General features: G+C 38.9%; 2 protein-coding genes across 3 annotated transcripts in view; one reads left to right on the forward strand and one right to left on the reverse strand.

The window, feature by feature from the left end:
- Positions 1–26,825, reverse strand: part of LOC149222430 (zinc finger MYND domain protein) — a 311,270-nt gene that overhangs the window by 195,627 nt on the left and 88,818 nt on the right. For both annotated transcript variants that reach the window (XM_089385443.1, XM_089385442.1), the window contains one exon: positions 15,535–15,777. In XM_089385443.1, the coding sequence (XP_089241569.1) occupies positions 15,535–15,777 (243 nt within the window). The remainder of the gene's footprint in view (positions 1–15,534; positions 15,778–26,825) is intronic.
- On the forward strand, positions 6,160–12,194 carry LOC149222431 (uncharacterized). Its single transcript, XM_089383674.1, has 4 exons — positions 6,160–6,334; positions 6,829–6,945; positions 11,676–11,817; positions 11,946–12,194. Exons 1-4 carry the CDS (start codon positions 6,160–6,162, stop codon positions 12,151–12,153), a joined length of 642 nt encoding a protein of 213 aa, XP_089239800.1. The 3' UTR covers positions 12,154–12,194.

A 26,825-nucleotide genomic window follows, 5' to 3' on the forward strand; every position in this document is an offset into this window, starting at 1 on the left:
GGCTTTCTTCTAAGTGGTTCCTTACTACTTAAACCTTAGAATTGTGCAACGCAAAATCCTTCCACCTGGGTGATTCATAGCCATATAGGGCTTGGAAGGAAGTCATTTTAGTTGAAGTATGATAGATGGTATTATATCACCATTCTGCCAAGTGTAGCCACTAAGACCATTGTTTTGTTTGTCGGTGACGAAACAACGAAGATATGTTTCCAAACATTTATTTACAACTTCAGTTTGATCATCTGTCTAGGGGTGATAAGTTGAACTCATGTTGAGAGATATTCCTGCTTGGTGGCAGAAGTCTTTCCGAAAATTGCCTTTAAATTTTGCGTCTCTATCACTGACAACAACCTTTGGAAAACCATGTAGCTTGTAAATGTTTTTACAAAACACTTCCGCAATTTGCTTGGTTGTGTTAGTTTTTCTAATTGCCATGAAGTGGGCATATTTGGTGAGTCTATCTACTACAACAAATATCTTGTCCTTACCATCAAACATAGGCAGTCCTTCAATAAAAACAATTGAAATTTCCTCCCATTTTTTATTTGGAATATGTAATGGGTGTAGTAACCCAAGAGTTGGAATATTTTCACCCTTATTTCTCTGGCAAATATCTCATTCAACGACATAATTTTGGATTTCCTTACTCATACCCTTCCAGTAGAACAATTGTCGAATGTTGTAGTAGGTTTTGAAGAATTCAACATGTCCAACTGCTGGAGAATTATGAGATTCTTTCAGAATTTTCATTCTAAATTTGGATGATGGAGTTAGATAAATTCTACCTTTGTATCATAAGATGTCATTTTTCCATTCAAAGTTTGCATATTGACAGATATTTTCAATCATAGCACCACCGTCCAAATCCTTGGCATACTCAGCTCGTATTTCGTCTAACTAGTCAAGAACAATTACCAAGGTGGTGCATGTTGTGTTGTCCTCATCTTTTCATGAAAGTGCATCAGCTATGACATTTTCCTTTCCCATTTTGTGCAGTATTTCTAGGTTGAATGCCAAAAGTTTCTCCATCCACTTTTGTTGTTTTGTTGATAATGTTCTTTGTTGAAGTAGAAATTGAAGACTATTGTGATCGGTTCAAATCAGTGAAACAGGAATCGGCGATTTTTCCGATTAATCGCGATTCCCACTTTGCTCGTCCACGAAACGATCCGAACCAAATCTTCCCGAGTCAAATCGGGATAGCAAGAGAACTCTGCGTTTTTTTCCGAGTCATTTTTGGGTTTAGGTATCTCTCTTCTCAGGTAGGGACGAGATTTTCCAAAAGGGCAGCCGCAGGCTTTGAGGAAATTTCTGCAATGTTTGTATGGGTAAAATTTTTCCTTGCAAGATCGAACTGTAGAACAGAAAGGCTGGCCGAATTCATTTGCTTCTGGGTTAGTTTGTGGACATTTTAATAACAAATTTCAAAGTCAGGCCGGACTTCAGATCTACCACTCTAGGACAGCCGCAGGTCTGCACCAACGATGGGTATAGGCAATTCCTTTTTGGGTTTTTTGGGTATAGGCAATTCCTTTTATTGAAAACGATGAGGCAACAAGTGTAACGGACCGAAACAATGCAATTAAAAAATAAACTTGTATAGATAGTCCAAATATAATAATTAAAAATATTTAATAATCGTTTATAATTGTTATGGTTTTTTAGTTTTAAAACTTATGAGTATTATATGAATTATAAATTAAAAGTATTATATAAATTAAATGGCACATAAATATTTTCATGGTTGTAAAATTTTATCAACCATTTAATCTATATAACTATATTAATAATACAATTTTTTAATATCATTAATTAAAAACAATATTTATTTAATATATTATTAATTTAAATAATAATAATTTATTAATTTATTATAAATTTATAAAATATAATTTTTTTATAAAAAAACATAAATGGAGAATTTTTAAGAAAATAAATTCATAAAACTTTTAAATTAAATTTGTTTTAAATTTTAAGAATCTGTTTAAAAGTTTTAAGCTTTAAGATATATATATATATATATATATAAAAGATTTTTTACCAGTTATCATATGTTTTTCCTTTTATAAACATAATGTAACTATATAATTTTAAATTAATAATTATTTTATTAATTTTAATTTAAAATTTTCATTAATTTAAAAAATTTAAATACGTAAAATAACCAATATTCACCAAATACCAAATATATAACTTATTCCAATTAATAAATATACATATTTACTAAGTATAAATTCATGAAAAGTTTAACATTTTGCACCTACTAATTATTATTATTATTATTATCCAATTTTACGTTGAGGGCCAAGTCATTGGTGTATGAGACTCCTTGCTTGTGGGACAAGGGACCCACTTCCAAGGTACTTTAAAGTTCAAACTTCAAACTTCAAAGTGAAACTTTAAATTCACATTTCAATGTCTCATGATAATGACAGGTATGGATCATTCACCAATCGACCTTGAGGAGATAGATTTGCAAGCTACAAATGCGGTAGACTGGGTTCAATTAGATGAGCCTCCTCTTTTAAGCCTTCATGACTTGGGGAACTTTGAGAGTCAAGCAAGCGAAGGAGTGGAAGGAATCGCTTCTAGTTCTCACTCTTAAGAGTCTTAGACTCTTAGTTGCTGATTTTTTTCTGATTAGTATGCAGTTTTTTGTAAACTTTTAGAAGCATATGCTTCTAAGGACTCAAGACTCAGTGCTTTGGATCATGTTTGGACTCATAACATATATGAGATACTTATTTCTTCATGATATTTTGGACATCTATTGATATTATGCATTTTTTGGAGATGCCTTTACCCAATATTAATGAAAAATGGTTTTTTTAATTCAATATATGTGTATATTTTTATTTAATGAATTCAACGATTTTTTGCCGATTTTTTCCCGATTTTTTCCCGATCCGATTAAAACTCTTTGCTCTTTTGCCTCGCCGATTTATTGCCGATTCCGAGTCTGGTAACATTGGTTCAAATTGAGAACTTACTTCTGAGCAGGTACTGTCGCCATTTAGTTAAAGCGTGTATGATGGAAAGCATCTCCTTCTGGTAAGTCAATTTCAAGCTTTCCCTTTTGTTAAGCTTCCTGCTTTCGAAGGCTATAGGATGGTTGTCTTGCATTAATACTGCTCCAATTCCAAATCCTGAAGCATCACATTCGACTTTGAACGTTTGGAGAAATCTGGAGTTGCCAATACTGGTGTGGTTGACATCACTTCTTTTAGTTTCTCGAAGCATTCGTCTATCTGGTTATTCCATTGGAAAGCGTTCTTTTTTAACAAGTTTGTTAGCGGCACAATCAGATGTGCATAGTTCTTTATGAACCTTCTATAATACCCAATTAAACCTAGAAACTCTCTCAGTTTTGATATGTTCTTGGGTTTGGGTCATTCTTTAATCGCTTTAATTTCGTTGGGGTCCACTTTGACTCCTTCCCTAGAAATGACGTGTCCCAGGTATTCAACTTCCTTTTGCCCAAAGGTACGTTTTGATAACTTGGTGTAAAATTGATTCTTCTCCAATACGAAAAGTACTTCCTCTAGATGCTTGAGGTGCTCCTTCCACGTTTTGTTGTAGACGAGGATATCGTCGAAGAAGACTATTACAATTTTTCGCAAGTATGGATAGAAGAGTTTGTTCATTGTTTCCTGGAAGGTGGCTGGTGCATTTGTCAAACCAAATGGCATTACCTTAAACTCATAGTGCCCTTCATGAGTCCTAAAGGCGTCTTTTTGGCGTCTTCTAATCTCACTCAAATTTGATAGTAGCCTGATCTCAAATCTAATTTTGAGAATATTTTGTGCCATGGAGTTCGTCTAACATCTCATCAATGAATGGAATAGGGAATTTGTGTTTTATAGTAATTTTGTTTAATCCTATGTAATCTATACACAACCGAAAGGATCCATCTTTCTTCCTGACTAATACTACTAGTGCAGCATATGGACTTCTACTTTTTGTAATGACTCCATGCTTTAGCAGATCTTCTATCAGTCTTTCTATTTCTGTTTTATGATGATTGGGGTAGTGATATGGTTTTACATTTTCCGGTGTTGAATCTGGTTGACTTCAATGATATGTTCAATTTTCCTTTCAGGGGTAATTTCATCAGCAATTCTTGAAAAACTGTCATATTTTTGGATTAGGGATGTAATTTTAGACTGGTGGTGAATCCCTTCCATCGATAATAGTTCTAATTGTTGACATTGTGCGACAAACATCGAGGCTTCCTTGCGAACAAGCTTCTTCATTTCTTGAGCAGAAATAGCTTGGGTGGGTGGAGGATGGAATCCAAACAGCTTATACTTCTATCCATTTTGAACTTAATGAATTGTTTTTGGTGATTTGCAGAATACGTCCCTAGTGTTTGCAACCATTGTACTCCTAAGACGACATCTACACCTCCTAAGGGAACTGTATAAAAACTAGACTCCATTTCGTATTCATTTAGTTTCATTTTAACTTTATGGCACTTCCCTACTCCATCTATTCTTTTTCCATCTGCCACCATAACTTTTAAATCTGCTACGGGATAGGCAAAAATGTTCAGCCTTTTTGCGACATTAACATCTATAAAATTGTGTGTACTTCCTAAATCTATTAACACAATAACGTTATGCTTCTTAATATGTCCTTTAAGCTTTAATGTTTGTGGTTGAGCTATCCCTATGATAGCTGCCAGAGAAATTCTTGGCATATTTTCTTCTTCTGAATCTGGATTAGGAGTCTCATTTTTTTCATTTGTTTCTTCGCCAAAGCTATTCTCTGAAGATTCCTCTTCTTGTTCTACTTCGTCGTTGTAGAGTTTTTGCATAGTGCACCTGTGCTCTGGAGAATATTTATCTCTGCATGTCCAACATTTGCCATCTTTTTTATTTTCAAAATTCGACTGTTGTTTTCATCCTTCGCACATTGGTGGTGGAATGTACTTACCAGTGTTTTCTGGAGATGACTTACTTGTCTTCCCTTTTGAGTAGTTGGATTTTTCATTACTGGCATATGGTGTTTTATGGAGCTTGTATTTTTGCTCAATAATTATTGTTGCATGTCTAGCTTCTTCAATGGTTTTGGTTTATATAGTTTTAATTCTTCTCGAATATACCCTCTAAGCCCGCATCTATACATTTTAAGCAGCTCTTCGTCAGAGAACCCTCTTTGTCTTATAGCTAACACTTCCCATTCATGGGTGTATTCGCTTACAATTCCTTTTTGTTTGAGGTGAACAAATTTTTCGTAAACATCGTCTTCTTCTTCGTCATGGAACCTTTTGAGCAGGGCTTCCACAAAAAATTTCCAATTAAACGAATGAGCCTCACATCTATTGGACCACCACAGGAACCAATCATATGCTTCAACTTCCAAGTTGTTGGATGCGGTCATGACCTTTTCTTGTTCACCTATTGGCAGGTTTCCTCCAAAGATGGTGTCCATTTTATTTACCCACACAATGGCACCCTTATGGTCCTTAACATCGTACTTGGGTAATTCCCTTTTAGTTTTGTGATAGTCTCTTTCGGGAAGCTTTGTATAATACTGACTTCCTTAGAACTGTATATTCAGTATTCGTCGGACTTCGTGCATTGACGAAAATTCATGGCTTGGGAAGACTTCGCCTTCTAGAGTCTTGGGACTTTGTGGTGGCCCTTGTGTGCTTAAGGGATTATAAGGTGGATTAACTCCTCCCATAAACTGGCTCATCATGTTCTCTATTTTTTTTATATTAATCGTCATTTGGTCTTGATTGCTAATTATCTTCTCTTGGCCTTTTCCGAATTCCTCCTGCTTCTTCTCGACATTGTCAAGGCACTGGAGCATCCTGCTGATTTCATCCTAAAATTTCCTTGAATTTGCACCCCCATGGCTACTCCCCATTTTGTTCCTCTTTTTCTTAGTAAACCCAAAAAGAAATATTATTTAAATAATAATAATAATATTATTATTATGATTTTTTAAATAATTAAATTAATTTAATTTAATTATGTAATCGTTTTATTATATTGTCACCATATAGTAACTAATAATTATTATATTGTAACTATGTAATCGAACGTATATAGTATTAGATATGTTGAACCAATGTAACAACTGAGCCACGTTGTTCGATGTCGTGCCTTTTGACTGGGGGAATGTAACAATTGAGCCACGTTGTTTGATGTCATGCCTTTTGACCTGGGGTTACAAGGTTTAGCAGCTGCAATGTTATTGTGTGGACAGCTCGGACAGTTGGAGAACGAGCACAACGAGGGATTAGTCAAGGACGAGGGACAGAGATGGGACAGGGATGGTGTGGACGGCAGACGCAGCAGGGACAAAATGCGTGAATTTAGAGAGGGTGTGTCGGTGGTTATCGGGAATAAGACTGGCAGCGAAAGAGTCGGCTCAAGGGAAGGAACTTGGTCGGGACGAGGGTTCTGACAAGGTGACAGTAACACAGAGAACAAGCCGACGTGTCAAGGTAATGGGTGACAGGCCGAGAGAACAGTGGGATGCGAGGCAGGTTGGATTCCTAGCGAACACGGTGGGAGATAAGGCGACTTGGCGTTACAGGCAGAAGAGGAAGGTGACAACAAGGAGACTGTGATGGGGAGAACAGAACTAATCGAAAAGGGGCAATGATAGGAACTTGACCACGGTGAAGGTGAGTTGAGCGATGGAGTTTTATGCAGAGAAACGATCATAGAAAATGATGAACACAATGACACAAAGAACCACAAGCATGAAGATCGATAGCTCTGATAACACTAGAACAGTAACCTTGCTCACTTATATTCGCCAATGGAATACACATTTGTATGTATAACAATATATTTTATTATTCAATATTAGATGATGATATACAAGCCCTTGAACGTTTCTCCTTTATCTATGTTGCACGGGTTCACGAACGTAAGGGTGGAGTTCTTGAACCTGTCCCGAGTTCTCGTCCCCAAATACTGGATTCGGGTACGGGTGCTTCTGAGAAGAACCAATAAGAATCGAGTTCTTCTATGAAGAACTTGGTTCTCCATTAAAAAAAGTTGGGTTCTTTTGTCTTGATGGGTACAGAGAACCCTGATGATGGGTACTTGGAACCCCAAAATCGGGTTTTTTGGGGTTCATTTTCGTTTTTATTTTTAATTTTTAATTAATTCAATGGGTCGCTTCCCCTAATATTCCAAGTAGATAGTTCTTCATCTTGCGAGAGGAATTGGAGTACTTATGCCTTTATCCATTCAGTAAAGAGAAATAGGTTGGGCTCAAAGAAGGTAGAGATCTTAGTGTACATTCATAGCACACTTCATCTCATATCTCGAAAAGACCCTAGGTACAAGAAGGGTCCTTTGAAGAGATGGGACCAATACACAGATGATGTTATGTGTGTGGACAAGGAGATACAACTAGATAGCCTTATTGAGCTACCTCTAGTTGCTATGGATGAGCAGGAGCCTCAAGATGAGAGTGATTCCTATTTGGAGAGCATGCTAACTAAAGATTTGAGTGATGTTGATGACATGGCTTGAGGAAGCCATTGTTCACTATTAGCTATTTTTATTTTAATATTTTAAATTTTCCTAGTTCTTGTTTGGAAATGCCATAAGGCTAATTTTGAATGTAGTATGACAATGGACATATATCATGATTCTTATTAATATGTAAACTCCAATTTGCACTTGATATGAAACTAGAAATTTTGAAATTTCATTGTGAATGTTGAATGTTCAATGATGTGCATGTTTAAATATATAAAGTTTAAATCATAAATATTTTAGTTTTCTTGTTTAAAGTTGAAAAATATACAAATTCATATATATTATATATATAAATTATAATATACCCCCGATGAACCCAAGCACCCTGTTTCCAAAAATGACGTACCCGTCCCCATCCCAAAACCCAAGCACCCTGTTTCCAAAAATGATGTACCCGTCCCCGTCCCCATCCCCGTACCCTCCCCGAACCCACGTTTCCTAGCAACATAGTGCTTTATAGGAGTTGACTAGTCACAAGGCTAAAGACACGTCTTTTGAGTCTTGACATAAGTGCCCTTTCAAAACTAATTGGGCAACTTAATTTAATTTAATTTATTAATTAATAATAATATATATATATATATATATATATATATATATATATATATATATATATATATAGTTATGAACATTTTATTCCTAACATAGGCTTCGAATTAAGTATAGGGAATCCCCCTAGATTAGGAGACCATTTCCTAGACATAGAAGTGAGGCAAAATTGCCGAGGTGACAGTGGTTGCTTGTCTAATAGTATCCTTGGGTTTTTCCCTTAAGTAAGGTTAGGAATTCGGTTCCTCTAGGGAGTGTTAATTTTCTTGAAACTCTGCAACTACTTAGTTGAATCAATTGAAAACAAGGCAACTGAAAACTGAAGCCAAATTTACTTTCAGCAAGATATAGAGTTTCTTAACAATCTATCAACAGCGGAAAAACACCAGAGATCAAAACACATGCACACAAAATTGACACGTTTGTTTTACCTAGGAAACCCAAAAGGGAAAACCTGTTTTCATTGTTGTGGTATTTTATTTATTGTTCTTTGAGCAATTGGATCTATTACAATTCACGCTACTACTGTAACCAACAATCTATCTCTGAGAAAGCACTAGGCTTCTCCTCACTATTCTCAGCTTCTTGATCTTTGTTGAAGATAGTCTCAACTTGCCCTGAGACTCCCTGATCCCCACTCCACAATCCTTGCGCACTAGCTCCTATTTCCTAGCTCACTTGAGGCTCCTATCTCCTAGCACACAAGCTCCTATTTCCTTGCACACTTGAGGCCCCTATTTCCTAGAGCACTTGGCTCCTAAATTTGTGCGCACTTGCTCCTCAAGAATGTGCAGTGTTGGAAATAACACTGGGGGGGTGAATCAGTATTAGCAAATCACTAACTTTTTCATTTTCATAATCAAATTCATATACGCTACTTCAGTTAAGGAACCCGCGTGTACACGCAACTGTGTTTAATGCAACTAGCGTATATCCAGTAAACTTATGATTCAATTAATCCATTATATATTGATCTTTAATCGGTGCATCAGAACTTCATTAACCATATAAACCAGTGTATATAATATCGCCGAAATATCGGCGATTTTCGTAAATATCGCGATATTTTCGACGAGCTGAAATATCACGGAGAAAATATTGCCATATTTTTGGCTCCCGAAAATATCACAATATTTCCGAGAGATCGGTGATATATTGGCAAAATATCGCGCGACGATGCAAAAAATGCCCAGTGACAGTCAAAAAATTCCGCGCAGCTATAAAAGTCCGATTTTTTTTCAATCATTTTCATTTATGATTGCTGGAGAAGGAAAGGGAGAGCTATGTGCTTGCTTCTAAGGAGGGTTTGAGCGTTGAATAGCTATTATCGCCACCAACAACGAAGATTTTGTTGATCTAAGCTTGAAGAACAGTGAGACAATTTCAATTCTTCCATTAACAGGTATGTTCAAATAAACCCCTATGTTAACGAATTTTTTGTTAGTTTTGGGATTGTTCTTGCTTGCCTATTTGCCTACAATCATTTTGCTTGTTTTTTTTTCCATTTGAAAAGATTTTCATGCCCATGAGCAAATGCAAGGGTTTTAACTTTTCTCCATATTTGGAGGAGCAAACTCCATTTTTTTTTTAACTTTCAAATACACCCTCTTATTGTCATTTATGGTTTTTCATTGAATTCACATTGCAAAATTGCGAATAATGTAGCAAAAAAATTGTTTAGTAAAATGATGTGGTTATTACTTATTAAGTTATTAATTCCAATTTTTTTTTTGGTGCCCTAGGTTTGAGTTAGCCCACTACAAAATCCAAATATGCCAAAAGCCTTGGACCCATTTTTGGAGTATGGGAACCCTGATGGTGGGACAAATCAGGCATATCTTACATGCAAATTGTGTGGGACCAGGATGACAGGAGGAGTTACACGACTGAAATACTATCTGGCTAGACTCAGTGGACATGATGTTGGGATTTGTACAGTTTCTAGTCCGGAGCTTATACAAAAAGCTCGAGGCAATTGATGAAAAAGACAGAAAGAAACAAGGCTAAACGTGCAGGTAGATCTTTCGGGATATCTTCTCCTGATTTTGATGTTGAGGGTAGTGGGAGGGGCTCCACAGTTGGCACATCATCCCCTGCTACTGCTAGCGCGAGGTCGTCATTTTTAGTTCCACGAATAGGACATGGATCACAACCTAGCATAAAATCGCTTGTTAAAAAAAAGGAGAAGCAAGAAGCAGATAGAGTCATGGGGAGGTGAATTTTCTGGAGCGACTTACCTCTCAGCATCACCAAAACCAATCCATTTTGGCAGCCAATGTGTGATGTTATTGTTGTTGTGGGCCCAGGGTACAAAAGTGTTACATATGAGGAGTTGCGGGGGCCAATTCTTCAAGCAGAAAAGCAGGACATCAACTTTAGATTGGCAAAGTTGAAAAAGACATGGGAAGTGACTGGATGCACAGTGATGTCTGATGGTTGGACAGATAAGAAGGGTAGGACCCTTCTAAATTTCTTGGTACATTGTCCTAAAGGTACCATGTTTATTAAATCGTTGGATGCATCAGAACATACCAAAGATGCAGCAACGATATGTGAGTTGTTAGATGGGTTCATTCAGGAGTTTGGTGTGCAGAATGTGGTGCAAGTAATAACAGACAATGCAGCTAATTATGTGTTTGCTGGCAAGATGCTTATGGAGAGGCATCACACATTGTTCTGGACTCCGTGTGCAGCACATTGTCTCGATTCTTTGCTTGAGGATATGGGGAAACTCTCCTTCATCAAGGAGGTGGTTGATATGGCTAAGAGCGTCCCCAAGTTTATTTATAACCATGCTTTTGTTCTTAGCCTCATGAGGAGGTTCACTAGAAACAAGGAGTTGTGGCGTCCTGTGATCACACGTTTTGCCACAAACTTTATTACTCTTCAGTCTTCGCTTCGATGTCAGTTCGAGTTGAAGCAAATGTTTGTGTCTGATGACTGGCGTAATTGTAGATACAATAGGAGACAAGACGAGAAAGCCATTGCAAAAATGGTGTACTCTGAGACGTTTTGGCGTGGAGTAGAAGAAGCATGCTCAGTTAGTGAACCTATAGTAAAAGTTCTCAGATTGGTAGATGGGGAGAAGCCTGCAATGGCTTATTGTATGAGGGCATGGATAGGGCCAAGGAGGCCATTCGTTCTTATTATGTAGACAAGGGTTATGTTGGCCTTGATGGGCAGATGATGTTACGGGATGTGACTGATAGTCGGTGGACAGGGATGCTTCATCGACCCATTCATGCAACATCACTCTTCCTCAACCCCGCATTTTCATACAAATGCGGCTTTGATTTTGATGGCGACGTGATGGAAGTGCTCCATGCCTATATTCATAGGATGGTACCTGATCCTGAGCTTCGTAGAAAAATCAATCGTGAGATACAGTATTATCGAGATTGTGTTGGCCTATTTGGCTTTGATGATGCTATTAGGGAAAGGACCCTCTTCATGCCACATAAGTGACAAGTCATCACTCATTAGAAATTAGAATTTAAAATTTAAAATTTCCTTACTTATAATTCTATTTTTTTTAAATTCAATTATGTAACTTTTATTTGAAAGTTTAATTATGTTTTAAGTTTTTGAATCTTTTATTTCACTATTTTGTTGTAGATATTTGGTGGCGAAGCTATGGTGCAAGGGCACCAAATTTGCAGAAATTGGCCATACGAATCTTGAGTCAAACATGTAGCTCTTCAGGGTGTGAGCGCAATTGGAGTGTATTTGAGAAAATACACGCAAAAAAGCGCAACAGGTATAACCTTGAGCTCTAGCCTTCGGTTGAGCAATTACACTTATTGTAATTTTTAATTTTTAATTTATGACCTTCAAGTGTCAAGAGTCGAGAGTCAAGACTCATTAGTTTTTTTGACACTCTTACAGGTTGGAGTTCGCATGCCTCAATGATTTAGTGTATGTGCATTACAACATCCAACTTCGAGTGAGGCAAATAGAATCACCAATGGATCCAGATGCCATTTCCTTAGACAATATTGATGTATTTTCTCAGTTGAGGGTGGAGTCTGAGGAGCCCATCTTGGAGGAGTCACCTTCATGGTTAGAGCCAGATGATCCATTAGAACAGGGGTAGCAAGAGGAGGAGGACTCGAAGGAGCAGCAGCACTCGGAGGAGCAGGAGGAGGAGGAGGAGGACACTGTGGGAGCATCAGCATCAACACCATTTGCTATAGATATAGGAGAGCACAACCCCATAGCTAGCACTCATTATTTGACATTAGGTGCAAAGGCAAGGTCAGGGCCTTCTACTACTAGGGGCAGGTCTGGCAAACAGCCCATCATGTTTTCCCATAAAAGGGGGAGAGGGCAGTGATTTCAGATAGATAGCTGCTAGTTTTATTTGTTATGCTACATATAACTCATGATGATGAGATACTTTTATATATGTGATGTTATTTTGTATTGGTTCTCCACATTTGAGTCCTTGAATGGACAATTATCAGGGATCAGCAGGATTTGGTATCGACTTTAATGTATCATTTCTATTTGACATCATATATATCAGTGCTTTCTTCGTATTTATGTGCCAATGTGTTTATTTCATGTTGTTATTGCTTTATATGTTTAAAAATCTGAAAAAAAATGAATATATTATGCATTTTTTATGCTTGCCGATATTTTCATCGATATTGCCAATAAGATATTTTCTGGACCCTCATCGATATTTTGTCGATTACGCTATTTTCAACACTGATATAAACAGTAAACAGGTGCAGTAAAACAAAACAGATCATCACACATAAAAAACACACATGAACACCATGATATAAGGTGGAAACCCAATGCGGGACAAAAACCACCTGTTGATGTTTTCTTTAAGCTAAGAAAAACCTGTTTACAATCTTGTACTGGCGCAGACTCATACCAGTACGCAGGCACCCACGTGCAGAAGGCTACAACCTTCTCTCGTTCTCCAGCTTCTATTGGAAGGGAGCTACAACCCCCTAGCTCTCGTACTAGCCGATTCATTTACTAGTACATAGGCGCCGGCCTACTGAAGGCTCCAACCTTCACTCATTTTCCAGCTACTACTGAAAGGGAGCTCCAACCCCCTGGCTCTTGTACTGGTCGATATGTTTACCAATACGTAGGCGCCGGCCTACTAAAGGTTACAACCTTCACTCTTCCTCCAGGGACCACGTTTCATAATTTTCATACTAGATACTCCTGAAGCACAACACTATAATCTGTAGGCCACGTTTCATCCAATTTTCATACTGGACCCATCAACAAATTGAAGCACAAAATTCATCACCACTGCAATACACCCATCAACTACACCTGCATCATCAATCTCTGAATCACCCAACACTGAAACACTGAAACCCTGTCAACAAAACACAGTCACCAGAAAACAAAGTAGAACCCAGAACTCTGCAACAACAACCAGATCCAATCTGCAACTTCAAATATCATACTTCAAATAGTGTACGCGACTCTGAGGAGCCAAACCTACGTGTATATGCGCTTTTACCAAAGCGAACCCGCGTACACATCTGCAAATATTAACTCAGAACTTTGCAGCTATACCAAACATAAATCATACCCAAATCATAACATCTATACAATAAAACATGAGTCAATAATTCAGATCTAGTCTATCCATGATCAAACCACATAATGATAATGCATTCCAAGTCTTATGATCCCGATCCATCATCCATCATCAACCGCATAGGTGCATCCTTGGTTCAGATCAAGCAAAGCATCACAAACCCATAACCAACATACTAGATCTCACACTTCATCAGATTTCAAATCTTGCACACTCTCACACTTTTGGCCTAATGATCTTCTCCTCCTTATATAGGTTTAGGTCTCTCTCAATACCATGGTCCAAAACCACATAGGAGCAATACCTTGGACCCAATACCTGGGGTCAATACTTTGGACCAAATACCATGGACCAAATACCACGGACCAAAACTTAGTTTTCCAACATGTACGTGCCTTTCCTTCTGTGAAAGTGCGTGTGTATGTTATACACACCTTTTGGTCCGCTAACCCACGTGTATACGCATTTTTGTCACGATGAACTTGCGTATACCTCTCTCTGATCATTAATTCTTTGCTATTGACCTGCTGCACTATGATCTATCATCTGAGTGAGTTGCCATCAAGGACAACACCTGTATCATACTTGTATCATAATGCCAACAATCTCCACACACAAAGAATGATCGGTGATCTGTAGATTGTGCCTTTATTGTCCTCTTTATAGATAGAATTTGAACCATGCAAGGAGACCTAGTTCGATTAGCAGTTCTCACTAGTAGCACAAGTTGTGATTGCAAGATAACTGAGAACTCAACTCGTTGTCTCTCCAATCAACACTGGAGTCTTAACTCGTTCTAACTGAACTCGTCACTGCCACCTCATCCTATAGTCTAACTGAAGAAGATTCCATTTAACTGAAGCCCCAACACTACGCATGAAAACTTGATGACCATTCCAGTAAACTGGAAATCAACTCATCATAACTGAATTCTATGTTATGAACCTGCACTCACGCTACAGAAAGACAAATTGGGGTCTTCACTGGCTAAGGCACAAGCCAGAAGACCTTCCATCGCTACATTTTCAACAGGGAGAGTGCAAGCAATAAAAGGGACAAACAGATGGTCCAAACAAACAAGCAAGAGCATGAAGGATGTGATCAAATTGACAAGTGTCTCTTATTATGGAAATGATCCTGTCAAGCAAGTTTTCATGAGATTGATTCTCTGTTAAATATGAAATAAGTTTCTACATTTAGATCGCATCTGCTTATCCAGATTTCTGTCAAGGATGTCATTTTTAAAAAGATCAAGATAATCTTCAAGTCAAAGCCATGTTCTCCTTGTTTCTCCTCTTCAATGATAAGGGGTTGTGTTTGGGGACAGACAGATGATCCAACAGGCAAGCAGGAGTAAGTGGCAACTGATCAAACTGAGAGACATCCCTTTCTTATAGAAACGACACTTTTGAACAAGATTTTATGAGATGAATGCTCCATTAAACCTGGAAGAAACTTCTACATTTAGATCAGATCTGGCTATCCAGAATTCAGCCAGGAATGCCCTTTTTTGGAAATATCAAGAAACTCTTCAAATTAGAGCCAAGGTGGACAACAGCTCTCCTTTCTTATGTATGAAGATATATTTTGTGCAGCTGCTCTTTGGTCTTGGATCTGAATCTTGATGTAAATATATAGTGTTTCATTTTATATGCTGAAATATTCAATTTATTTATATTGAAAATATTTCTGGCATCATTCAAAATATGAAATAATATCATTTTAACAACAAATTTCAACCAAAGAGCTAAACCACTTCAAAAATATCATTCTCCATTGTTTGCAGAAGTTCTAAGATCTATGCAAACCAAACATATATAAAAACAATTGCTTTAGTAAAATGGTAGCATAAATAAACACTTCAAATGTTGATAACAGTGATTTGGCTGAGATACATACCAAATGGGCATCCAAGGGTGGGGGGTAGTTGTCTGTCATGGTATCAATCCAACTGAAGATCATGTTATGGTAACCATAGGGCTTGCCTGACATGTTTCTCGCATAAGCCCATGCTGCAGTGGCATTGAACTTTGCACGCATATCAGGGTCCAGAGGAAGGAGTGCAATCTGTGGATTAGATGAATCCTTGAGTTCCAGCTCCCACCATTCCTCCCATGGAATTACAACAATAATTTCCTCACCCTGCACAACCAAATGTGGTACACTAAATACCATTTAGTGTAAGTTCCAAACGCAAACAAGGAAGTCAAGAACAAAATATCAGGAAACATATTTAAAGTTCTAAAATAAAACCACAGGTAGCAGACACTTGTTAAAAGTGCAAATTGTTGAATGCATTACCCAATAAACTATGTGATCAAACATATTACATCTTGTTAAAAGTGCAAATTGTTGAATGCATTACCCAATAAACTATGTGATCAAACATATTACATTAAAGTATAATATGTTGATCCTTTTAATGCTATCTATGATTTATGTGCTTATGGACTTGAAGACCGCACCCATATACAAGGAACAACCTAAATATAGTAACAACACTTGAAAAGCATGCACAGTCAGAAGCAAAGCCTTAAATATACTGAAACCCAAAAAAGAATGTTCCCAATTTATAGAAAAATGATGAATATATAGAATTCCCCAAAATTTGATGACAAAACACCCATATACAATTAGCAAGTTAAATATAGTGAAAACAGCCCAGAAGAGACCGGTAACGCGTCTTGCTTCCTGACAATTGGTGAGACATAATTGGTGCACAGGGAGTAGGCAATATTCCTACTGGAAATTTACAATGATAAACAAAGAAAATGCAACAAATTCAACACAATAAAAATGTGCACAGATCAGGGAACCAGAAATGACCCAGAAACACGCCAAAATGGGCCAATTTTGTTATATAGCTGAAGGAGTACAAAATAGATTGCAGTGAGTGCACATATACTTGCTTAGAACAAGCTACAAGCCCCAAGTGGATGAATATCAGCTTCCCAAATGATGCAGAAAGCTCCCCAACAAATGACTGTGCTAGCCCTTGAAGCTTAGTCACCAAGTTCGAGTTCGAGTTCGAGTTCAGCGACCATGAAATTCGAATAAAGTTCGGCAACTAAAATTTTGTCGATAAAATTCGACATAAAATTCGACATATAGAAATTCGAAAAAAAAAATGTATATATATATATATAAAAAATCAATTTAAAGTCAAATTCAAATAAATTTTTGGCTTAGGCTTTAGCAAGAGAACAGAGGCTAGACTCCATATGAGAAATGGTATGGCAGCAAACATCCTATTTCACATTTCAAAATTTCTGGATCTGCTGCATCATGCATGGGCTTATGCTCCTAAATTTGCAGTTGTGGCCAAATTATACGATATGAGCATTTTCCACTCAGACATGTCACCTGCAGGCTGCAGCCTGCAGCCTCTAGATGCCATGCAATCTTCCCTGCTTCATCTGGAGGTAAAAATTGTATTAAATTGATTTAAGTACCATTAAAAAATGATTGGCAAAAGGTGTTTTAAATTCAACTCACATTCCAAAATATTGCATGATGATTGCATGAGAATACATTGGAAGTTGGAACCCCGGTAAAATCAAGGAAAAATGAAGCAATGTATTATGTATCGACACAAAATGTTCAGGCACAAAAAAATTTAAAAAAGAAACTCTCCGTTAATAACTAGGCCCTTGCTTTTGTCAATGGAGATTAGAATTAAAAGCCTCAATATAAAGACGTGTAAATTCTTGCCTTATGAATCTTCAAAATAATTGTGACTTTGGGACATTTCTTACAATTTATGACCACATAAAAGAAAATGATAAATCAGACATACAACCTAAAGAATTCTGATAGAGACAAAACTGAAATTCGAGTATGAAAGATCGCTCAAAGAAAGCAATTTATTTATCAATTGTAGACTGGACTGTTTGCGGTGAGTTTGGAGTCTGGACCGCAATGAAATGAAACCCTTCGACGTTCGCACAACCAAACAATGAAACCCGGCGAGCAATAAAACCCGCGGGCTAAAACGCGAGAAAAAAACGAACCGAAACGAATTTCATCGAACATCAAGCGAATTTCATCGAACTTCAAACGATTTTGTTCGGAAAAAAATCGAATTCGCCTTGAAATTCGAGTTCGCCATAAAATTCGGCGAACTCGAACGAATATATTCGTTTCTGCTTAAAATTCGCCGAATTTCGAATTTAATCATTGAAATTCGCCGAATCTGGTGACTAGGCCCTGAAGTACATTGCTGGCTGAGTTGGGACCCCTGTTTGACCCCTCAATCTGCCCAAAAAATTCTACCAAAAAATATTTCTGAGATCCTTGTCAAAAACCCAGAAAGGGTTTTCTCTAGTTTTGACACTCCAAAATTGACCCCAAATGCTTGGCCCTCCTCCACAAAAAGAAAATGTAACCTGTAGCAGGCGATGTGCTTGCCACTCCACCAATATGCTGAAATCCCCCACAATCTCTCCCAATCCAATACCAAACAACCCCATCTCCCCAATTCCTTTCACAAGCCACCCCACACTTGCCCCCACGAAAAACTGCACAACTCTTGGGAAAGATGACGCAGGCCCAGCTCTAGAAATTTGTATTGTTGTGGAAATACCTCCTGCTCTCGTAAACCCTTCTCCTTTTGCCCGGAATTTGGTCAAGGAATGCTTCAGCAATAGTGTAGCCCCTATCTCTGGCACCACTCTCCAACAAGAACTGCGTGGCCCCTTTCCTGCATCCTAGCTGAACCAAAAATGCTTGATATCTGCGCGTGGTCTTCTCCCCAACCTCCAAAGAAAGACAAAATGGCCTTCCTAGGGTGGCACTCGAAGTCCACTGAAGAGAGGTTGGGCTTCCCCCTTGGGAAACTCTTGTGCTCAACAGCACTATGTAACTCAGCTAAACAGCTAGAGTAACAATCAGATATTGAATGATCAAAAAGCCCCCGAATGATGCAACCCTCCTCTTATTTATAATTGTTGCTCTCTTCCTTCATGTGGGCCCCTTCACTAAGCAATTTGAGCTCCCTCCTTAGCCATTCGAATTTCTCCATCAAGGGGGTGCGTATTTGTTAAAATTGGCAACTAGGGCCAAATTCCACTTTGGATAGCTCCTTTGGGGGAGATAATTATGGCATTAAATTCCTCTTTTCGAGAGGACCAAAATCGACCTAACGATCATGGAATTTGGTTAAGGAGAAGTGTGATTTTGAATTTATGTAAAATTAACAAGGTCGGCCTCTTATATATGTCTACTCAATAAACCCAAAAGTCATGTCTCTTCAACCCCATCGAATTGTATAGATAGAGGAGCCATCTCCCTCATTTTGGACACATCAACTTGCTGGAAAATATGTTTGAGGCAGCCGTGCTCTTGGAGGAAATCGAAGGATTGTTTGTGGGTTATCTTTTGCTCTAGGACCGACTCTCTCCAAGTAGGACAACTGCAAATCTGAGAAGGTTTGTTTCTAGGCTACTCTCTACATAAGGGTCGAGTTCCCTCAAATAATAAGTTGCATGGTTTTCAAGACTATTTGTATGGGTAAATTCTGGATCTGGTCATGTTTATTTAAGGAAGAATATCTCCTTTCTGTGTCTGCACTTCAAAGCCATCTCCATAGATAAGTTCGTAGGCATGCATCAGGTCAGAACAGAGGGGCTGAGAAGGGTCAGGTCAGCCACAGAAGGATCAGACCAACCACCCATGGACAACCTCTTGCTTGACAAGGGTAGTCGCAATTGAAAGGAGGGTTTCTGGGTCAATTGAATGAAACTAGAGTGGATTGTAAGAAACCCTAACTTACCACTATTGATAGAATGATAAAATTACAGTTTTGGGTTGCTCACTTGTCCAATGACATTCATTCTGGATCCTCAAATTGGCAAGGCATTTTGTCTCTAATCATTGTACTTTCTCTCTTTGTTGAACATTTGTTATTAATAATAAGATGAATTGATCAAGGGTTTTCCCCGTCTCGGGGTTTTTCCTTAGCTTGAGCCATATCCATGTGTACTCTTGTCTTGGCATGACTTCTACTCCTTTTGTCTATGTTCTTTCTTCAGTTACTATTATGATAATAATGTTTTATGTGATTGCTAATGAAAATTGGGCTAATATGGATCCCTGAAGTAACTGTACTATGCAAAGAACATGTTAACTCAAAAATTAACATGGTATTAGAGCTAGGAGAAGTCAAGCCCAAGCAAGAGTTTTGGATGACAGATTCTCTGAGGTTCGTATGGTACTGAAGCAATGCGTTTGGGAATTTTGCTTGGCTCTCAGCTTTAATCGACTCTGTCTCATACAGTGTTGTCAATCTGACTTTCAAGCTACACTGGTTTTGGCATGGCAACGATAGACAGCAGGCAAGACACACTTGATTTGAGTTTCTGCAAGGTACACTCGGTGAAAAGGATGCCTCGAGTTTAAAAGCAAGTGTTGAACCCCTTGTATACAAACTTGTTCGAAGTGAAGGAGATGAAACATATAAAGTTGAACACTTATTTGATGATGAGAGAGACCAGAAATCTCCAAAAGCTCGTAGGAAACACCTCAATTCACAAATCATGGCAAAAGCATCTGCTACTAAAGATTTCCCTAGCAGTGACAATTTCACAGAGGATGGAGATGTTACAGATTTCGCTCTATGGCATCTTCACTTGGTTAGAGTCTATGTTTGCATGGCTTGGCTCAGGGGATTATCTTCGCATGACAGTGTCACAGGATCTTACCTTCACTTATGGCACTATGGCACAGGTCTCGTATCCCTGCGTTTGTTCTCATATCTCTGCATTTAGTAAGTCAAATGATCACTATAATAAATATGTATGGGAGAATATTACTAGATGGTCTCTATTCACTAGTCAGAGTCTCAACATCACTGTAATCGCATGTGATCCCACCTATCTCAGTCTCGTGCTTGTCTTTCTGCATTACTATAATCCTTGATGACTTTTGCACAATAAATTGTACAGAGACATTGATCTATATAATCTTATTGTGGCATTTTACACTTGCTCTGAAATCTTGTTGTATAAATGGCATCTCTATGTCTTGTCTCATAATAGTTGATCTCACGACAGTATTACGGTCCATCACAGATCAGTAGTATGGTTTGTCTTATCATAGTTGTATGGATGGCCTTCATTGGCATCGTAGTTATGACTTCACTATCATCACAATTAAGACTTGTTTGGCAACATAGTGATATGACATCTCAGTTGTATGGCATTACAGTATGGAATGGCATGTCTCAGTTTTGAGATTTTCAACTATCTAATTTTACGAAAAGGCTCAGGGTTTCACATCTCTTCTTGGATCAAGAATTCGCATCTCTTTCTAGCACAAGCACTCGCATTTCTTATTGCCTCAGAACTCTTGCCCTATGACATTACTTAATGGATTTGTTCTTTATTAAATATGGATTCGCTTTTGGTTTCTCTATGATTGGATTTGCATCATTGTAATGCTCTCAGTCTTCAAATGTTGTTATCGCTCCTTGTATATCTCTCGCATCTCTGGAATAGTAAATGGTCTCGTTTTGGAATCACTGTATATGGCACAGGTTTCCATTTATGGTCTTGCATTGATATAAGACATAGGTCTCGCATTTCTTGTAATTGGCACAGTTCTCCGCTATATGCATCGTGATTCCTTTTCATGGCTCAGAACATTGTGAGATCTAAAGGTTGTACACAAATTCATTTGTTTGTTCCTCATCTTGATACCTTTTTAAGGCTCGCATCCGCTTTTTGAAGAATCGCACTATCTCCATGGTTCAAATAAATTATATGTCAAAGTATGTTATCATGTGGGTTTGTGGCTCAATGTTTAATATTCTGGCTCGCACGGTCAACAATATCTTGCTCAGTATTTCGATGACTTGTTTCAGTGTTCACAGTGTCATCATTGCCTATTGTGGTTTTATATACTCTAGGGCATCACTTTTCTAGAAGGCCCGACAACCTATATTAGCTCATTTTCTATGACTTGTATTAAGATGAATGGACAGTAACATGAGACTGTGATCTCTGCTATGGTAATAAAATGTTAAGGATGATCTCGTTGCATTGATGATCGTTTCAATGGAGGAAATAACCCTTATTCTATAAGGGTGTTTGCTAATGATATACATGTATGACGAAATGATCAAGAAGGTTGTCCATGTGGACTAATAACCAGTTACAGTTGTCTCATTGGGCAAGTTTTCTTTTCAAATATTCAGAGGGAGCTATGATTCAGAGGGAGTTGATTTCTTCCTTAGCTTTAAGGTCTGATATAATGGAAAGTCGTTTATCCAGACATCTTGTAAATGCTCTGAGGTACGCTATCAAAATTGTTGAAGCACAGTAGATGATTAGTAAAATGCTATAATTCATCTTATTTCATGAAAGACTGAAGTTTGGAAGCTTCGTTTAGGCTATATGTTTAAAGTAGTTAGCTTGACTTACTATGAAGCCATGTGAGTTAGCTCTTCAGTGAGCCATTTTATATTGTAGAAGAAGATTCCAAGAATCCTGTATTTCACATACCACATACCACTTCATATGGTACAGCACAGGACATTCCTACTTTATGGCATGTTTGAGTAGACAGATCTCATGATGATCAAGTTAGCTTGACTTACTATGAAGCCATGTGAGTTAGCCCTTCAGTGAGCCATTTTATATTGTAGAAGAAGATTCCAAGAATCCTGTATTTCACATACCACATACCACTTCATATGGTACAGCACAGGACATTCCTACTTTATGGCATGTTTGAGTAGACAGATCTCATGATGATCAAGTTGACATTGTGCGCCTTGGAAAGACAAGTTTAGGCCATGATCTCCCTGGCTAAGAGGGAGTAAGATCAGTCAAATATTTTCTTCATCAAGAAATGCAAAAAGCTAAGGATTGCTAAGTGCTACCAAGATCTCTGTTGTAAATCAATATGTTTGCTATGAGGCTCCCATTGATGTAGTCTTGACTTTCAAAAAGAAGCTTGGCACTATTCCCTATATGAAGGGATCCTTGGTTAAAATTGAACATTGAGCTCTGGGAGCTTCTGGGGACTTGGGGTAATTATTGAGCTATGAGCAACCATAGGGTGAGTGGTTTACCTTCCCCTATTGGTGCGTTGTGTACAGGGTGAGTGGTTCACCTTCCCCTATGATACCCCATGGCAGTTGACATGTGTGTAGGGTGAGTGGTTCACCTTCCCCTACTGTTAATAACATATGCATAGGATGAGTGGTTCACTTTCCCCTACTGTTGATAACATATGCATAGGATGAGTAGTTCACCTTCTCCTATGGCATGTGAGCAGGATGAGTGGTTCACCTTCTCCTTTGGATACCCCAGTAAGAGATGCATATAGGCATCTGTTGACATGTCGATGGGACGTGGTTCATCCTTTTCCCACATGTAGGATGCTTATTCCCTACGATTTGTGATGGACATGTCGGTGGGATGTGGTTTATCCTTTCCCCACATGTAGGATCCTTCCTACTAGTGTTGGTTTACATGCATGTAGGACGTGGTTCATCCTTTCCCTACTCTCGGTGTTTTGCATGCATGTAGGATGTGGTTTATCTATTCCTTACGATGATTGTGATATGTGACTATAGGAGGTGGTTTATCCTTTCCCTACGTCTGATTATGACATGTGTTTGTAGGATGTGGTTTCCCCTTTCCCTACAAGTGGTTTTGAGCAGGATGTGATATATTCTTTCCCTGCTAATGTTCTTGCATCATCCTACCCATGTAGTCCGGGAAACCTGGGAAGTACGTCTCATCTGGCCAATGAGTTGGGCAAAGTGGTCTGGGACCATAACATTACCGATGGACGCATCATGTACTGCCATACTCCCTATGTCTAGGATGAATGATGTTTCTTAAACTTGATCATTTGGGATCAAGTCTGATTGGAGTTCACCCTTTGGTTTTGTCAGTGGAGAGTAGCAAGGTCTTGTGACTCACTCTCGATCGATTCTTTTTTATTATTTACATCAGCGTTCAATAGAGCATAGCAAAGATGAGATACAAAGATGATTTATGTCGATAAGATGGCATGATGATTGATGATGGATGGATTAGTAGGTGGAATTCTCCCTAGTTGAGAGGGAGAGTTAAAATTGACAATTAGGGCCAAATTCCACTTTGGACAGCTCCTTTGGGGAAGATAATTATGGCATTAAATTCCTCTTTTCGAGAGGACCAAAATCGACCTAAAGATCATCGAATTTGGTTAAGGAGAAGTGTGATTTTGAATTTATGTAAAATTAACAAGGTCGGCCTCCTATATGTCGGCTCAATAAACCCAAAAGTCACGTCTCTTCAACCCCATCGAATTGTATATATAGAGGAGCATTCTCCCTCATTTTGGACACATCAACTTGCTAGAAAATATGTTTGAGGCAGTCGTGGTCTTGGAGGAGGTTGAAGAATTGTTTGTGGGTTATCTTTTACTCTAGGGCAGAATCTCTCCAAGTAGGACAACCACAGGTCTAGGAAAGATTTGTTTCTGGGTTACTCTTCGCATAAGGGCCGAGTTCCCTCAGATAATCAGCTGCAGGGTTTTCAAGACTATTTGTATGGGTAAATTATGGATCTGGTCATGTTTAGTTAAGGAAGAATATCTCCTTTCTGTGTTTGCACTTCAGAGCCATCTCCACAGATAAGTCTGCAGGCATGCATCAGGTCAGAACAGAGGGGTTGTGAAGGGTCAGGTCAGCCACAGAAGGATCAGGCTAGCCACCCATGGACAGCCTCTTGCTTGACAAGGGTAGCTGCAATTGAAAGGAGGGTTTCTAGGTCAATTGAATGAAACTAGAGTGGACTATAAGAAACCCTAACTTACCACTGTTGATAAAATGATAATATTACAATTTTGAGCTACTCACTTATCCAATGACATTCATTCTGGATCCTCAAATTGGCAAGGCATTTTGTCTCTAATCATTGTACTTTCTCTCTCTGTTGAACATTTGATATTAATAATAAGATGAATTGATCAAGGGTTTTCCCCGTCTTGGGGTTTTTCCCTGGCTTGAGCCATATCCACGTGTATTCTTGTCCTGGCATGACTTATGTTCCTTTTGTCTATGTTGTTTCTTCAGTTACTATTATGATAATAATGTCTTATGTGATTGCCAATGAAAAATGGGCTAATATGGATCCTTGAAGTAACTATACTATGCAAAGAACATGTTAACTCAAAAATTAACAGTGTTTCATCATGGAGTGTTCCCCACATCCCACTATGTGATTAATCTTCCCTTTGTCTAATGTTTGGGACCTCTACTACCTCACAACATTAAATTAATTAATGTTCACCCACTTTTCCTAAGTTTGTACCCAAAATTTTCTCCATCCATAATTTGCAAAAATTAAGAAATGCACTTAGCATATTTTTATTGGAAGGGATATTACAGTCCTCCCCGCCAAAAATTGCTTGTCCTCGAGCAATTTCCGAACAAGAGCCCTCTCCCTATTGACCCAACTACCACTGCAAGTAATACCGAGGTCCCAATTGTGCCACTAAGCCACTCCTGATCCATGCGCTAATCTGTTATAAAGGAGTCCCCCAATACTAGGGACCCAGGTCATCCCACTCAATGTGAATGACCCCAGGGGTGTGAGAGTCCTCCGACCTCCTGTCGATAAGAAGGGCACCTCGATGTTGCCAAACCCCTGTCGATTCCACAGAAAGTTGTCCCGCCGGAAAATCGATCCCGGATACCTCAAGAGGGAACCCCTGAAGATACAATCCAAATCCCATAAAATAGATCCCTTGTCCTAGCATGCCAATCACGGCCACCTCCTTCTAGTCATATAGCCACCCAAGAGGTGTTATCCTGTCTCAACTAGTCTCTGGGAAGTGAAGTCCTAGCTATCAAACGGAGTCTCAATGGCAGATCGGGGTGACCTCCCCCTATGGGAACCCACTCTCCCTAATCTATAACCAAACTGCTTAGCCATGTAGCTCTCGGGTCCCAAACTAATCTCAAAGTGAGTCCACCAAGTGGATGTTGCCCCGGCCTGGTTATAATTGTGACCCACTCGCGCTCCTGCAGAGTCATCCACTCCAGTAAACCCCTACTACACACCCAATAAGGGGCAACTCCACTGCACGCTAGTCTATCCTGCCAAGGCACCCCGCTAAGGTTACCATCTATCGATATGCACCCAGTCTCCTGTTGAAACAATAGTGAGAAGGGCCTTCCTCGCTCCATAGTGATCATCCTAATGGTCTCTGACCTGTCATCCAAAGGAGGATGCAATCCTGTCTCTGTCATCCCCATGATCCTCCCAAAACAAGGTAGTCCTCTAACCCAATGGATCCTTGGATCCCATAGCCAGATTGGAGGCCCATCGCTCCCAATTCCTGCTCCCTACCACTGAGTAGTGCCAATGACCGCCAAGAACCACACATGCCAATCATCCTGCCATACTAGCGCAATGCCCCAAGTCATCAATGAATCTCTAGGGGCAAACTACTCTTTGTGCAATTGAAACCCAATGGAAGACCTGTACGATCTTCCCCTATAGAAACTATCACATCCTTGAATGTGGTTGAACTAGATATCATTTTTGGGATTCAACTGCGTTAAGTAAGTCATTCAAACGTATGACTTACTTAACGCAGTTGAACTACCGAGCTTTGAGAGGTCGAGATCCCATGTTGATCGAAAAAGGAAACTACCATGCTGACGTTGCAACTCTCTAGTCATAACTGGTGGTCCAACATGCTCATACTGGGTCCTCCCCTCCTGTATCTCTCGGCCACCATACAAGTAATGACCAAAGCTATGCCCAACATGCAAGGACAACACAACAAACCCTAAGTCTCCCACTCTATCGCTAGCCTCAATCCTAAGCAACAACAGGGGATACCTGCCTCTCCATGTGGAGAAAACCTCAGTGATCTCCCATGTGTTGACCCAAGAATGAGCTAGATCTCTCTTTGTTAGGGTCATGCTCATCTCGAAGTGGAGTGATCCACTCGTCAACTAAAACCCTGGCTCCCAAGTTTGCGGTAACATAATTCTGACAACTGTTGTGATCCATCCACGCCTAACCTCTGATCCATGTGAGTATAGGCTCCATATATCAAGGGACAATCTGGTGTATACCCCATGGCCCTACTCCTACCTAGTCACACGACGAACCCTACCATCTTGTCACCGAATGGTGTACCCAAATACTACCAAAAGCCTACGTACCCTCCTGTAGTACAGG

This window comes from Pinus tabuliformis, chromosome Q (assembly GCF_031772625.1).
Source record: "Pinus tabuliformis cultivar Carrire ecotype Pingquan chromosome Q, CPIR1, whole genome shotgun sequence".
NCBI lineage: Eukaryota > Viridiplantae > Streptophyta > Pinopsida > Pinales > Pinaceae > Pinus > Pinus tabuliformis.